Source organism: Microdochium trichocladiopsis (genome assembly GCF_020744255.1).
Source record: "Microdochium trichocladiopsis strain MPI-CAGE-CH-0230 chromosome Unknown B0I36scaffold_2, whole genome shotgun sequence".
In the NCBI taxonomy this organism is placed as follows: Eukaryota; Fungi; Ascomycota; class Sordariomycetes; order Xylariales; family Microdochiaceae; genus Microdochium; species Microdochium trichocladiopsis.
This window is the reverse complement of record NW_025763545.1, coordinates 3,578,433-3,593,768: the sequence shown is the minus strand read 5'-3', so window position 1 is coordinate 3,593,768 and position 15,336 is coordinate 3,578,433. Positions and strand designations below refer to the sequence as shown.

The following is a 15,336-nucleotide window of genomic DNA, read 5'->3' as shown; positions in this document are numbered from 1 at the left end:
GTGATGACCGCATTAGCACTTTGGTCTAAGCAGAATGACTGCTGATCCGTTTTTCGCATCCGTGACATAGATACAGCGATGGCAGTGAACATATCTATACATATTATATGAAGATGGCTTGCTCAAAAACTCTCCAGGGATGATACAAACGATGTACACGGCTTACTCTCACAGCACACTCCTCCGCGTTCTGTTCTCAGCTTCGGCAGCGCTCCCTCCTCCATCCCCGAGAGCACCGCTCATCATGAACGGCCCCTCGTCGCCGCCACCGAGCCTCTTCCTGTCCGCGGCCCTCTGGCCGAAAAGGACCATCTCTCGCCCCCCTCGAGTGCCCCACCACGCCACGCCCACAGCCGCCCTCTCGACGTCCATCTCCCCGCTGACCAGGACATCCCAGAAGCGGCGGCGGCATACCTCGCGCAGGGTCGAGTCCTCAATCGCATTCATCGCGTCGGCAGCACGGGTGAGCCACTCGTCCACTATGGGCAAGGGAAGGTAGGGGAGTGCGTCGATGAGGCCAAGCACGAGGGTGCTTTGCTCGGACTGCGGTGGCGCCGGCTGCGGTGGTTGCGTATCTCCTGGTGCCGGGGCAAGTTCGGAGGCTGGCGGGGTCAGGGGTAGGCTTGATGCGCCGCCTTGGAGAGCGCGGTGGCGGAGCATTTCGAGCAGTGCTTCCGAAAGGTCTGGGTGGCTGGCTGATATCGGGAAAGGCGGGCTCGCAATCTGCATCACCGTCTTAAAGGCGAGCCGGAATTGGCGAGGGGATATGCGCGCCGGGAAGCTGGATAATAAGGTGTCCACGTAGAAAGGGATCAGGTTGACCGTCAGAGGGCCACTGTGCTGCGGGCACGACATGACGGCGAGAATGGCGCTGTGGGCGGCTTCGAAGAGCTCCAGGGTTAGGGAGGGCGGAGGCGTGGTAGGGTTAGTCGGGGGTTGCGCAAGCCATGACGTGGGTGCGAGTAACGCGGAAGCTGGATTCACAATGAGGGCTTCGGCGACTGGAGATGGGACTGATAGAGGAAAGTGTTCTGCCGTGTTGAGATAGAAGAGGGTGAGGGCTTGGTCGAGTGGTGACGGAAGCGCGCTGGCCTGAGGAGCTGGTGGCTGCGTGTTCTTCAGGAATGCGATACAGTGATCCGTGAAGCGGGTGATGATGTCCAGTGCGGTCATGTACGTGAATGTGTAGACCTGGAACGAGCTCGCCCCTTGCCGCGATGAGATGAATGACATGTTCCGCAGGATGTGTAGTGTCTTGCTGGCGACAGTAGGGGCAACCATGTCATTGCGTAGTCGAGGGTCAAGCAGTGTCCGACCGATAATCGGCTGGAGCACCGCAACAACGGTGTACAGGATCCGTCGGAACAGCTGCCACAGTGAAGTCACGGGCCCCGAAAGCACTGGTGGAGGGAAGAACGCAACCTCGATAGCCGGATCGATAGTCGAGAGGGGGCAGGCGCGCCAACGCTGCACAAGCGCAGTAGTGAGTGCAAGCATTTGGTCCAAGGCCAGCAAAACCGGCTGGGCGTCCGCAGCGTGCTGAACGGAAAAGACCAAGACGCGCGAGAGGGCGCCCATGTTCTGGGTCAGTGGTCGAGATTCCGTCCTCCGAAGTCTCACCACCGATGGTGAATCGACCTGCCACCACTTGTTCTGGCTAGGCTTGATGTCGTTGGTGATTGCTTGGATAAAGTCGCAGTTGTGGAAACCTTCACTCCCGACCATGGCCTCGACCGCAGCTGGAAGCAAGGCGTTGCCATTGAGGCTAGCCTTGTTGTGGTCGGATAGGAGCGGGAACGCGTACGACAGCGCCAGGACAACAGCGCCTCGGCCTAGGAGGCCGGTGTGGACGGGTTCTTGGAGGGCGAGGTTGGCCGCAGCCACGACGGCTTGTTCCAGAGTCGACCGCAGGCTCCTCGAAAGTGACCGCTTTTCGTCGCTCTCCATGCCCATCAGGATGCCTGTGAGCACCAGGCAATGCTGCCACCTGCTGGACCTCTCGTCCGCGCCCTTGGCGACGGCGCGCGCCCATTCTTCACACTGGACGCCGCTTCCGATGCGAGGTTGGCCTGGCGGAACCTCGAGGTTGTCAAGAGCATTCTGTCGGACGTGGCCGGCGGCGGTATTGTAGACGCTAATGACGCGGAGGCATGTGCGCAGGCCATCCGGGTATTGCCATATAGAGCGCGCGGTGAGGAAGTGCGATGTGAGAATCGAGAGATTGAGAGGGTTGGTGAGGTTGGACAGCAGGTGGGTAGTTGTGCCGAAGATCTTGTCCGTCTGCTCGTTGTTGGGCGCGTCCTGGTACGCCCGGAGGACGGTGGTCAACAGGCGATCGGACGACATGACGGGAGCGCCGTGGGAGGATGCGCGACGTCGATTGTCTTGCCGCGCTTGAGGCGGGTCAGGCTATCATTACTGCTCGTTGTTGGTCGTGTGGTTGATGCGGCGGAGAGCAGAGAAGAGTCGTGACGCAGGAGCAACACACTTCAGTCTTGCCTCGGCTCGCTGGTCTGAGCCGAAGGCTGCTGGGACACCCGCCCGTGGGGGGCGCTCCAGGGAGGGCATGCACGCTGGCGGAGCTCCCTAGCGGCATCCACCAGCCAGCCCTGTCACGTCAAGCACCATCTCGTTCCCCATCACGTACCATAGTACCTCACCTCTTTCGACCTCGACCACCACCTTGCGCCATCCCTTCGACCTACGCAATCCTTGCCCTTTGCGCGCCCACAAGGGCAGGGCACGCAGAGCCAGCAATGCCATTGGCACCTGCCACCATTGCTCCAGCATGGCACATATCTTGTAGGTCACACTCTCCTCTGCAGCTCACCGCAAGCACACCCGCGCTGACCTGGCACAGGAAACCTGAGGATCTGTGCGCCAGATGGCCACCGCCAGACTACCAGCAGCCAAGCTTCCCGGGCCTGCGTTGGCCTCCACAGCAGCATGAGCACGCTCTCTACTCGCTTTCCGACTCCTGGCGGTTCACGCTCCTCTGGACGCTCATCCTCTATGCCTTGTTCCACTTTGGTGCCGTGGGTGTAGCGCTGCTCATGCATGTCGGCCGGCCGAGGGTGGCGTGGAAGTTCCTCTGGGCGGTGCCTGCTGTATATGCCATCGTCGCTGGCTTCGAGGCCTTGTTTGCGGGGAGCGTCGTCGGGTTGGTCCTCGGAGCCATCTACATTGCCGGATGCTATGAAATGTCGACTTGGATCCCCTTCATCTGGGGTTGGATCAATGTGCTAGTGCTCATCATTTCATCTTTCACCATCCAAGGCGGTCTCTGAACAGCATCAACGATACCCTACGATAGCGACCCAGGGTTGTCCAAGCGGCACTTCGTCATGGTCTGGACGCCTTGCGACGACAGATTTCTACCTCTGTCCTCCGGTCTCAAGGTGGCACGGATGCGAGGAATTGGGCGGACAGAGCACGAGAGGTTTGAATACCAGTCTGCCAATCGTGCCACTGCGCCACGAAGCAAAGAGCCATGAAGATTGAGGGCGGCGCCTTTCGCGACAGTGTATGCACAACATCACTCCTCAGCTACCTACGGTTGCAGTAGGGAGATGATATCAACGATCCTAGACGAACATTGTGCAGGCAACTGGCTGGTCTCCATCGAACCCATGGTAATGCACTGCAGATGCTACACTCGGATAGCAATTTGAAGGCAGGCATAGGGCTGAAGATCAGCAACGCATTCCAGTGCCATGACGGAAGCCAGGCATAACCAATGTTAGTCACACGCGGACGTTTCTGGGCATAGCTACCCCTGAAGGACGTATAAAACTCAATAACAACTAAGATATATGCAAGCCCTGGTATTATGGTCGTCCAACACTACCAGCTCTCCTAAAGCACGGGTGAGGGCAATGGGTCAGATCCCCTGGGGTGCACCGAATATGGGGCGTCCGGAATATTTACACGAGCTTGAAGTGACGAGAGAAGGTCACAAAAAGAAAACCCGTGTTTCCCATGACCAGAAGAATTTAATGAGAGGATTCGTGTAGAGATCATCATGCGTGACGACGAGGAGCCGTCGTCTTTACAGTAGGGTCGTTGACCAGTGACGTTTGAGGTTCTGCCAAGAAACACCGCCAGTTTCGGCAGCAGCTGACCCGCTCAGGACCTGGAGCTCTTTGTCCATCCACCACCACCTGGACACCTCCCTTGGAGCTGTCTCTGCAGCAACACCACTTACACGAGCCAACAGGCTCTTCCTTGACGTGGGCGCAGCCACAACTGACCATGAGCTAAAAGCCTGCCTGGCTTAGTGTGTTCCTCTTTTTCAAAGGTCTTTTGCGACAACAAAGAACATCATACATCATGGATTCGGATTCAGACAGGTAAGGCCCTACATCTCGCTTTCTGTCACATGCTGCACTGCTGTTGCCCTGTGCATGACGTCTCTCCTGCAGACACTTGCATCCCTCGCTCGCACGTATCTTTGGACACCAGCACCCGTTTCGAGAGCCTTTCATTCGCCAGTACAATGACTTCCTCGCTCGAAATACCTCCCACACCCCTTCACCCCTTCCGCTCCAGCACCTGGGCTCATGTCACAGGCGCCTGATTGGCGTCCATCTTCAGAGCCGTTTCGCGACCAAGAAGAAGATATACCTAGGTAGAGGCAACGTGGTCAGAGGGCAGCACGTTCCATGGCCGCCGTGCTTCAAGAGTGATTCGGTGCACCGTACCCGTCCTAAAATAGAATAACATTGCTGACAAGGACGGAAATCTGCTCTTCCACTTCATAGTCCTTTCACTCCTGGACCCCACTCCTCGCCAGAGAGGCAGCACATGCCCGGCGGCAGGAAGTCCCTCGAAGGCATCGCGGTCCGCTCGTTCTGCCTTGGCATGGTACTCGCGTCGTCTGTCATGGCTATGCTCTATATCCTCCTGGCACCATCATCAGCCAGCGCCAGCTCCTCGACGACGACGACGACGACAACAACAAGGACATCGCCGTTCTGGAGACTGCCCTTCTTCTTCGCCAGCCTGGCAATCTTCCACTTTCTCGAGTTCTACACCACGGCGCGCTACAGCACCGCCGACGCGACCATCAAATCCTTCCTGCTGACCGCAAACTGGCCTGCCTACGCGATCGCCCACTCCTCCGCATCCCTCGAGTGCCTCCTCACCAACCTCGCCTTCCCCCACCGGGCAAGCCCGTCTTCGCTAATCTCCCTGTTCCTCACCCCGTTCCTGCCCGCTGCCCTGATCCCGTCCCTCAACGCGGTCCTCCTCCTGGCGGGCATCTCCCTGGTGCTGGTCGGCCAGGCCATCCGCTCGGCGGCCATGGCCGAGGCCGGCCCTTCGTTCAACCACGTCGTCCAGCACCGCAAGCGCGACACGCACGTGCTCGTCACGACGGGCTGCTACGCGCACCTCCGCCACCCGTCGTACTTTGGCTTCTTCTGGTGGGCCGTGGGCACGCAGCTCGTCCTCGGGAACGTGCTGTGCCTGGCCGCCTACGTCGCCGTGCTGTGGCACTTCTTCTCGAGCAGGGTCAGGGCCGAGGAGAGCTCGCTCGTCAGGTTCTTTGGCAGGGACTACGTCGAGTATCAGCGGCGCGTGGGGACCAAGATGCCTTTCATAGGGTGAGGCAGGGGTAGCCCAAGGAGGTGGGGGGCGTGAGAGCAGGTGCAGCATGAAATAAAGGATTGTTGAATGAGGGTGGTGGTCAAGGGAGGGCTTGGTAAGCTGGCTTCCCAGGATATCGGTCTTGTCTTCGTCGTTGTCGTAATCGTCACTGCGTTCCTTGTCGTATGAGTCTGCCCTCGGCGGGCAGGCGAAGGACGCACACCAGGGGAAGTGCTTCGTGTACAAATTCATGGGCACATAGTCCCAATTAGATGGGTGCGAACTAGCCAGAGAAGAATAAAGTGCTCAAGTGCATGAAACCACGCGTTTAGAGGGAGAGACGTCTCGAGCCCATCACCTACGAGTTTCTGAGCAAGCGGAAATTGAAAGAGAGGTTTCCGCAACATGTTTGAATCAGGAACAAGACTGCATGGTCAAAAACATCAGTCGGCCTTGAGAGCCTTTGCCTACAGACTGTCCAGCCTCAACACACACACACACACACACATACACAACATAATGATTATGATGTTCAGTCATTCATTGGCCGTGCTGGAAGAGAGTAACCAGAAGAGAACTCTGGATGGCCGGGACGAGACGGTTTTATCAAATGTCAGTACACATACCCTGATTTAAAGAGAAAACCCAGCTTGGGTCATCGGGAGCTGACGGTCATCGAGCCGTAGCTGTGCGATGCAGTCCCATATCATCCACATGTGAAGAAAGCGACGAGGACTTCATTGAAAGAGGGTATTCATGTATTGTTGCGGCTCATGGGTGTAAATGCTGCAAAGAGGTCATCAAGAGACTTTCAACCCAACGACAACCACAACTATGGCCATTCCGAAACCAAAATCTTTTATCTGAGTACATATCAACACCAGTGAAACACCCCCGAATCTCAAGAAACATCACTCTACGTCACGTCTTCACCAGCCCTATCTGGATCATGACTCGTCCTCCGTGTCTGTATTTGTCGCGCTTGTGTCGTCCTCCTCTTCGTCTGTGCCACTTTCCTCGTCAGAGTCATCAGAGTCGACCCGCTTCTTGACCGGGCCGCCCTTCATGGCGCTCATTTGTCCGGCCAACGAATCTGTACAATTGTCAGTCAAACTATCTTCAATGGTGTCCTCTGTCCGGGAAGACTCACCTTCTTCAGGGTCGCTGATATCATCCTCGGCCTGAATCTGTGCCGCCTTGGCCGCGTCCTCCACTGTCAATGTGACGTCCACCTTCGCATCAAAGCCCACGTAACTGTCGCACACCATGTTCATCACAAAGGTGTACTTTCCAGGCTGTGGTGGCGCCGCGAACCCTGGTGCCTTGAGGGTGAGCATGTGATATGTCGGCTTGCCATCCTCGGTAAACATTGGCTTATCAAACGCGGTGAATGTGCACGGAGGAACAGCCATCTTCCCTTGCTTGCTATCCGACAGGAAAACGTGCCACTTGGGAGTAATATCGCGAGCATAGTAGGGGGCAAAGGTAAGAGGAGGCGGGATTGGCTTGTTGTCTTTCTTCACAAGCTTTCCATTCTCATCCTTGACCTTCTTGCGTCCGAGGAGAGCATCGAGGTCGTCCTCCGCAGGGTCAACGTCTTCCAGATCCAGCTCGTCGATTTCGGGCACGTTCGTGCTTCCAGGAGGAACGACGCGACCCTTGATGACCAGCGTCACTAGAGATCCGGGAGTGACAACACGCTCGCCAGTAACCTTGAAGAATGCCTTCTCGAGATGAAGATGAGGAAGCTGCTGCGCAACGTTGATGGCGGTCGTGTATTGCTCCTCCGTCAACAAGCCCTTGCCGACAACCAGTGACCTTCTTTGGGCGTCCGGTAGTGACATGAACTGCTGCACAGTGGCGTGCTTCTTTGAGTCTCCCTCGATGGCCTTGACAACCGCGGGAGTAAAGTGAGGGAGCTGGAACAGAGGCGAGGCCTTGGGCGGAATAGCCTGGATGAGCCTTTGGCTGGTTAGGTACGAGGCGATAATCGGACCGGCGTTACCGAAGGCGACCGAGATAGTAGTCAGAGAGTGAAGAAGAGCATTGGCAATCGGCGCCACCAGGTACTTGGCGCTGTCGAGGGCCTGATCTTCGAGCTCAACACGGCCCAGGTACGCCCAGAGGAGCCCCAAGACCTTCCTCCGCGAGCCGCTCTCAACATCCTCAAGGGCGATCTTGTCCTTCTCTTCGAATCCACTCGCGAAGGGAGTGGTTTGACCAGGCTGAGAAATCTTAGATTCGATCTTCGAAAGACCAGACTCGGCCTTGTCGCCCTTCAGGTGGTCGCGGTACTCAGCACCAGCGCTCAGCGCGGTGACAATATCGCCCTCGTCCATGGCCTCCTTGTATTCGCGGAACATCATGTTGGCACTCTCCAGCAGGACGCCCTCCTTGGACATCCTCTGTACACCGTACCACCAGGAGCCCACGGTGTAGGGGAGTAGGACACCCAGGAGAATAGCGTATACGAGGACGACGTATTTGCCATTGCCGTCAGAAACGATAAACTTGGGCAGGGCGATGCCGATGCTGAAACCCTGCTTGCCGTCGGGGTGGCCGTACTGGATGTAGTTGTTACGGACTTCCTCGTCGGTCAGCGCCTGGTAGGCCTTGGTCATCTCGACCCAGGCGTTAGTGAGAGACTCGACGGTCTCGTTCTTGGCCGGGTCGGGCCTGATCTTGTCGGGGTGGTACTTGATGCCGAGCTTCTTGTAGTGGCGCTTGATCTGCTGCTCGTTGGCGGACTCGGAGATGCCCAGGATATCGTACGGGTTCCAGAGCTTGGGCACGGAGCGTTGTGTTGTGATGATGAGGTACATCATGCCTGCCATGATGGCCCAGCCGAGAATGGCTGCAATCGCGCGCTTGACGCGGCGCTGGCGGCGCTTCTGTGCATTGCGCTGGGCTTGGACGAGGTCGGCATGCTCAGGCTTGTAGTCTGTCCGTATGCGTTGCGCAAGCGCCTCGGGATCCTTGCTCGGGGCGAGGAGGCTGTAGGTGAGAGGAAGTGTGACGAGGGTCGAGAGCGTGAAAATGAAAAACGGGTAGAATTGACCCTGTTCGTCGTACGAGTAGTCGGAGCTCATGGCGGGAGCGTCGCCCTACGAGTAGGGACTTTGCAGCGTAGGCGGGAGCGGCAGCGATTTACACCGAGTTGAGAGAGAGGTAAAGAATGAACGGAAACGAGACTGGAAGGCGGTGCCGTTGCGCAGTCACGGCTGTCGTCCTCGAGGGAGAGTGTCACGGGTGGAAAGTGGCCTTGCGGTTGGAGAGCCAGGAAGGAGGGGACTTAATGCCCTATGATGTGGCTTCACTGAGTGCGCACGCTACTGCCAGAGGCAAGCTGGCTCCTTGCAATAGCAAGTGGTAATCGTGGCCTCCCAAATTTCGGGTGGGGACCTCCCGCCTGCGGGACACTACCTGGGCAGAGCAAGGGGCCGTTATCGATACGGGAGCAATAAGTACCGCCCGCTCTCGCGCTGTGGCCCCACGGACGGACGACCAGCGTCATTGAAATGTCGTGTATCTATACATAGCACTTCCCTGGTTCCATGTTCCGCAATACGACTGGACATGTGCATGTACCAGGAAATGCAGCCAAGGTACGATGGGCGCCGTGGACATGTTGCTTGTCTTCTTCATCAACTCCTCTCTCAGGAGCATGCTGAGCGTCTGTCCGTCCCAAACAAGCTCAAGGCCAATGAGTTTCAAGTGCAAGCATCTACCTTTAGACTCCTGGGTTCTCTGCCTCAGAGCATGTCTTTACAAGCATTGTTTGGAGAAGAAACCCCCCACTGGGCAGTTTTGTGATTAATCCGAAGACAATAAGAATGGCAATAACTTTGAGAAGAAAACCCCACCCTTACGCCTGAACTGTGGGCAACATAGAAAACAAGCAATAGCCCACAACTTGTACAAACGTGATCAAAGAATGCCAGGTTCTTGTGGACGTCTCAGCACACTCTGACGCCACATATCTCGACCACTTTCCCTTCCACATAGGCTCTCCGCCCATAGTACTCTTGAAGAAGCTCGCACGCAAATTTGGCATCGGCGGGACTCCACACATCAAGCCCCATGCGTGAGATCGACTCATTATCGACTCGGACACCCCTGCCGCCGTTGATGCTGTCTGTGTCATCATCATCATCATCATCCTCGATCCTACCACTGTCACCACTGTCAGCGAGCAGGTGTTCGCGCTCGCTCTCCGTGGGACTACTTGTCTCATCGTCGTCTATCGCATTTGCGGCTTCCTGTCCGATCTCAATCTCGTTGTAGCGCATAGCCTCAACGACCTCCCCAGCTACAGAAAGCATATTCGATGTGAGGCGATGGAAGTATGCAATGATGGCGAGCTCCACTTGCGCCTCGTCTGGTTGCTGCCCGCTTGTCGAGAGCCTACGTGTTCGTTCAAGCGAGCCAATCGATCCTGCAACATCACCAGAAGGATGCGACATACTCATGCTGCTCGATAGATCAGCCAGGAGCGAGGCATCTTGTGCCGCCTCTTCGGCCTCGTCGGACCGCGCCTGCTCTCCGGCCGAAGCCCACCACATAAAGCCGTTGTACGCTAGTGCCGCCCAAGTGTGAGGCTCGACGATGCTCTCGGCCTCGTCAAGTATTGAACCCTCTGCTTGATGTGAAGTGTTGGGACGTGAAGGCGATGGCGAAGCAACCGCGCTGCCTGGAACAGTTTGAAGCCGAGCTAGGCCACGCTTCAAAGCCTTGAAGCGTCGCAAGTCCCGCTGTGTCGCTCTGATGGTCACCCCGCCCCGACCTTGAACAGTCGGCCATGACCAGCCCGAGGGGTTTGCTGTTTGGGTTGTTGGCATCGTGATGAGCACATCCCATAACGTCTCCTTCATGGCGAGTATGCTGTCGGTTGTGCATGCAATCCAGCCGGTGCCACGCTCTTCGTCTTTACCGATGGTAGGCTCCTGCTTGGCATCATCGACAAGGAAAGGGATATCGTGCACCCCGACAGTGAACAACGGCCGCAAACGATGGGATGGCCCTTCAGGGCTCAATACCTCAAGAGAAGAAAGGGGAATGTTCGACAGAATGGAGATGTCGTACACAAAGTTGCATGCTTCGTGAACAGGCGCATGACACGATATCAATATTCTCTTGCGCAATAGCGCCGCACGCTGTATGGGGAATATGAGAGGACCGAAGGTGTCGAGTAGCTTCGTCAAGCTCCAAGCCGGGTGATACGGTGAAAGCTTGTGTCCAGACGTCAATATGCCAGCGCCGTCTGAGGCTGAACGTTTCCGAGCATGTCCTCGGTTGGGTGTTTTGATGGTTGGAGACTGGAACGTCACTGAAGGCGAGTCGAGAGACAGTCTCTTGTTCCCATCTTCTGCTTTGTCTTCACGAGCATGATTCTTGTCCCAGTATTGCTGGAGGGCAGCAGTATCCTTGACATCCGTGGAGAGCGCACTGCAGGTGTTGTGTGCCATTAGCCAACAAATAAGCATACTCGAGCAGAGGTGTGGTATGGGAAGACTCACGAGACCAGTTCTTTGAGCCCTTCGGCATGTTTCCACGCCCGCCCCAAACGTCCATAGCTAAGAGGCACAAGGACGCCGACAGCCAGCATTCGGGCATTGCGGAGCTGGCTGTCCTCGACGGGAGCATTAATGAATGCGCTCAGCCCAGCATATTGCTCATGGACAAAGTATATCAAGTCCTCGGAGACGGCATGAAGTCCAGATGGCAGCGACTTGTACTCGACAGCTCCCTCAAGGTCAACTCCGGGCTGCGCTGCCTTCCAGGAGATGGTATAGCCGGCTTTCACGTCGAACTCGATGAGGAAGAGTGCCGAAATCGGCGGCAGGTCGGGAGGCAGTGGTGTCGCTGTCGTCAGGCTCGAGACGGGGCCGAGTGGTTGAGTCGGAAGGCGAACATGCAGTTCCGGCTGGCCGCGGCGGGATGCGGCCATTGCTGCTGCGGCGCTGTGCCACAAGGGGCCAGGCAGGAGATGTGAAGCTCGATCAGAACAAGACGCTCATCATCCGCGCAAGCGTGGCCGGGATCGTCGTCGAGCAGGGCCAATTCGTATTGCGTGCTGTTGCGGGTTGTGACAAGACGAAGTATCTCGTCGGCTCGCAGGGGCCCGAGAATTGGACTCGGAAGCGCGTGGTGAGAGGATGCAAGGCGAGGCGCACTTGTACGGCGATTGGACACGTTGGAGAGAGGTGGTTGTCCTGGTCAATCAGGCAGTCGCCGTCAAGGTTGCCGTCCCATATTCGTGGTTCGGCAGGCAGATTGGCGACCCCTGGGCACGAAGCGGGTCCTCCTGTAGTCGCACCCCTCGGGCTGGCACGGGACAGTAGCGGCGGACCTGGCGCTATCCCACCCTTGCCGCACCCACTGGGCCACTCGCCAGGGGCAGCTTCATGAATGCGGGGCTGGCGCATTACTTTGCGAGTCCCGCAGTCGTCATCATTTCTTGTTCTGCTCTAGGCGGGTGTTGGGTGAGCTGCGGTGGATAGTTACCCGGAACTAATACTCTGCGATGGCCTGGAGAGTTTTGCGACGAGTTGTACCTGATAAGTCTTTAAAGCGATAGCTCTTCCAAGAACATGCTCACCAGCACTCCCCAACGTATTCCTCGGTCAGACATATACCCCACTCCATATCCGTGTGGGATAAAGTAATGGCGAGCCGGGTAGGAAGGGCATGGGGACGACCAATTCCCAATACCCCTCACCCGCGCATCACGATCTCGGCAATAATTTAATATAGCAGGCCTTGATTGAAGCTCGAAATATGGTGCTGTAGTGCTCGAGCGATTCTGGCCAGAACAAACCCCGCGAAGTTCCCCACAGGCCCAAAGCATCCAGCAGGAGCGTTCTTTCCGCCAAGTGCCCGCTATGACAACCAATCACTTATAGGTGACATCAATATTGGATCACGGGTGCCCGTGGCCCAACAGCCGTGTATCTTTTGCACGCGGGCCGGTATATAAGTCCTCCATTCCTTGATGAGCGTGATGCGGTCTCTAGACTGCATGATTGCTTGGTAGAAATAAACGACTAACAACTCAAAACTCAATTATACCCATTGCCCGCCAGATAAAGAACAATGACAGACAAAGCTGACGTCCCAGGCGGCCCTGTCCCGGCGAAAGATAGAGCTCTCGAGACAGGTGCCTCGCTAGTGCAAGTAAGTCCAGGATTTGTCATACTTTTGGCCAGTTGCAGCATCGTGACTTCAAGTCGAATGACAAGGCGATTGACCTAACAAAGTACGCACGCTTGGAAATCTAGGACTTTCAGCCAGTCAAACAGCTGTGTGCCCATCTCAATGCCTTCCACGCATATGCGGACGAGCCTGGCCGGTTTGTAGAGGCGAACCACTATTGTGCACATTTGAGCTCAGGTGAGCCTGGCTTTTGCTTTTCTACCCATAAATAAGACTACCCAGTATAGTGGACATCACTCAGTTTGCTAACCTTGCAAGCAGATGTCCGGCAATGCATCCTCTACGACAGCCCAGGCCCCAACGCCCGGCTTATCGGCATCGAGTACATGATTACTCGAAAGCTGTACGAGACCCTGCCCCCTGGGGAGCGGAAGCTTTGGCACTCGCACGTGTTCGAGGTGAAATCAGGCATGCTCGTCATGCCCGGCCCTACTGCACCAGGCGCGCGAGCTACGTGGGAGGCTGCAGAGACGGAAGAGATGAAGAGCGTCATTGGGCTTTACGGCAAGGTCTACCACCTGTGGCAGACGGATCGTGGGGACAAATTGCCTCTAGGCGAGCCGAACTTGATGACCAGCTTCACTGATTATGACCAGTTCGATTTCGAGAAGCACGTCGGAGAGCGCGATCGGAAGTTTGGGACAGACTGGCGCAGGAAGAAGGAGCTCAGAAAGGATATTTCGGAGCCGAAAATTCATGCGGACGCAGACTGGGCATGGAAGCGCCGCAACTCAATGTAGATATTCGAAACATGACGCAGGAGGACTCTATACACCATCAGGCTGGCTGTCATGTTAGAGGTCAAATTCATACTCATCGTGAGAAATGTCCTCCGTATGTGCCCAGTACGTGTATAAAGCGCCATAGCTCCAGGTATCGCCCTGTACGTCTGGAAAATTGGCACGATCCATCATCAAAGCCATGTAGCGGGCAGGATAGCCAACTGGTAAAGGGAAGACGTTGGGCCAGATTCGTGAGTTTCGTCCTGGTGTGAAAGGTGGAAGATCAATCTTGAGAGTTCCGAGCTCTCGCAGATCAGGATAGGAATACACAAACACGGTAGGCTCACTACTTCCCGCAAAGACAAACCGCTGCTGGCCGAATTTCTGAATGAGTGTCCCAGTGCTGTTGTGGTTCACCGGCGTTGCTATCGGCGTGAAAGGTCCCTTCCATGATTCAGACTCGAACAGTTGGGCCCGAAAGCCGTTGGACAATTCCGTGGTGAGTAGTCGCCACGTTCCCGAGTCGGAGTCGAAGAAGCCGCATGGATCCTCGTGCTGGCCTGCAATATCTTTGAGAACGGATGCCGACATCACAGAGAATCCACGTCGGGGGTCTCGCTTCGATTCTGCTACTACGAGCCCCGAGGGCCCCCTTCCTTCCTGGTTTGCCGAGCCGCCAAAGTCGCAAGACCACGCTTTCCAGGTCCCAGACTGATCGTCGTAGAAAATGTGGGAGGCGTAGTCGTTGCGTAGAAGACCATCCCCATGATCGAACACTATGGTTCCTTCAAACTTGAATTCCGACGGACTCGGGTTCCAGCTCATGATGCCTTGAGAACAGTCGCCCGTCCCAATGCCGCGAGCAGAGAAGCTGAACCACATTCTGTCGTTGTCAAATACCGGTGCGCCGTCTCGACGGGTAATGAGACGGATATCAGCCTGCCCAACTCCAGCGGAGAGATAAGACGCTGCTCCGTTGAGGACGACCTGAGAACCTGCCGGAAGCTTGGTGAGCACTCCATATCGCGCCCCAATGGCCGTGGAACGACGGCGAAGATCTAAGATATCTCTGAAGTTGTCGTTCGGATGGATGCGGCCTAGAAATCTGGTCTGTCCATCTTTTGTGTAAAAGGTGTTCAGACTGATGCCCGAAAACTGGACTTGAAGCTTATATGGCGGCTCAGGTGCGGGCCCTGCGGACAAGACGTCCTCGCGAATCACTTCCCCTGCGCGGAGCAGGCGCATCAGCACCGGCGAGCCAGCTCGATCGTACACCGCGACAATCTGGAGATGAGTCTGATCGTCGTTGGTGGCGAGATTGATGCCCACCTCCCCGGAGGACTCATCTGATCCAATGGAGATGTCCTGAACATCCACCTCATATGTCGCATAGGGGTTGATGCCTCCAACGTAGCGAGCCGAGCCAGCTGCGGATGAAAGGCCTGAACTGATTTCCAGCTTGCCAGTTCGGATAGCGTACGAGCAAGGACTTGAAGGGTTGCCAACAACCGGGTGCATCATGTCGATGTCGACTATCTCGCTAGGAACCAGGTTCGTGAGGTAAATATTGTTGCTGAAAATGAATCTCCTAACAGCTTGGCGACAGAAAGTAAGCTGCAATGGATCTGTATTCTGCGCAGATACAGATGAGGCCCCGGAGGTATTCATCTTGGCTTCTGAGTCCGAACTGGACATGTCGAGGAAGCGTCTGACCATGTCTACCAACGAAACAGTGAGACCTCGCAAAGTGCAGCCGGCAGAGGGGCCTCTTTAATGATTACAGCGTGGTTCGTCGCGTCCCTCAAGACAGAATCAT

At 56.3% G+C, this 15,336-nt stretch overlaps 6 protein-coding genes across 6 annotated transcripts; 2 read left to right on the top strand and 4 right to left on the bottom strand.

Annotated features, from left to right (window-relative positions):
- Positions 1-25: 25 nt before the first annotated feature.
- Positions 26-4,062, bottom strand: B0I36DRAFT_403766 (uncharacterized protein; the record flags this gene model as incomplete). The annotated part of the gene is made up of 6 exons (XM_046161758.1): positions 3,555-4,062; positions 3,379-3,510; positions 2,852-3,178; positions 2,656-2,819; positions 415-2,409; positions 26-94 (listed from the first exon to the last, which is right to left on the bottom strand). Exons 1-6 carry the CDS (start codon positions 3,679-3,681, stop codon positions 26-28), a joined length of 2,814 nt encoding a protein of 937 aa, XP_046017303.1. The 5' UTR covers positions 3,682-4,062.
- A 31-nt stretch (positions 4,063-4,093) lies between these two features.
- On the top strand, positions 4,094-5,966 carry B0I36DRAFT_284238 (isoprenylcysteine carboxyl methyltransferase). Its single transcript, XM_046151560.1, has 3 exons — positions 4,094-4,349; positions 4,761-4,871; positions 4,923-5,966. Exons 1-3 carry the CDS (start codon positions 4,330-4,332, stop codon positions 5,605-5,607), a joined length of 816 nt encoding a protein of 271 aa, XP_046017302.1. The 5' UTR covers positions 4,094-4,329; the 3' UTR covers positions 5,608-5,966.
- A 567-nt stretch (positions 5,967-6,533) lies between these two features.
- Positions 6,534-8,675, bottom strand: B0I36DRAFT_237244 (Sec63 Brl domain-containing protein; the record flags this gene model as incomplete). Its single annotated transcript, XM_046149522.1, has 2 exons — positions 6,534-6,679; positions 6,737-8,675. The coding sequence occupies 2 exons, from the start codon at positions 8,673-8,675 to the stop codon at positions 6,534-6,536; spliced, it is 2,085 nt and encodes a 694-aa protein (XP_046017301.1).
- Positions 8,676-9,101: 426 nt separating this feature from the next.
- Positions 9,102-11,818, bottom strand: B0I36DRAFT_263075 (uncharacterized protein). Its single transcript, XM_046151160.1, has 2 exons — positions 11,103-11,818; positions 9,102-11,031 (listed from the first exon to the last, which is right to left on the bottom strand). The coding sequence occupies exons 1-2, from the start codon at positions 11,531-11,533 to the stop codon at positions 9,543-9,545; spliced, it is 1,920 nt and encodes a 639-aa protein (XP_046017300.1). The 5' UTR covers positions 11,534-11,818; the 3' UTR covers positions 9,102-9,542.
- Positions 11,819-12,556: 738 nt separating this feature from the next.
- Positions 12,557-13,565, top strand: B0I36DRAFT_76555 (uncharacterized protein). Its single transcript, XM_046163337.1, has 3 exons — positions 12,557-12,759; positions 12,864-12,975; positions 13,060-13,565. The coding sequence occupies exons 1-3, from the start codon at positions 12,679-12,681 to the stop codon at positions 13,536-13,538; spliced, it is 672 nt and encodes a 223-aa protein (XP_046017299.1). The 5' UTR covers positions 12,557-12,678; the 3' UTR covers positions 13,539-13,565.
- A 27-nt stretch (positions 13,566-13,592) lies between these two features.
- On the bottom strand, positions 13,593-15,215 carry B0I36DRAFT_359771 (uncharacterized protein; the record flags this gene model as incomplete). The annotated part of the gene is made up of 1 exon (XM_046158193.1): positions 13,593-15,215. One exon carries the CDS (start codon positions 15,213-15,215, stop codon positions 13,593-13,595), a length of 1,623 nt encoding a protein of 540 aa, XP_046017298.1.
- Positions 15,216-15,336: the final 121 nt, after the last annotated feature.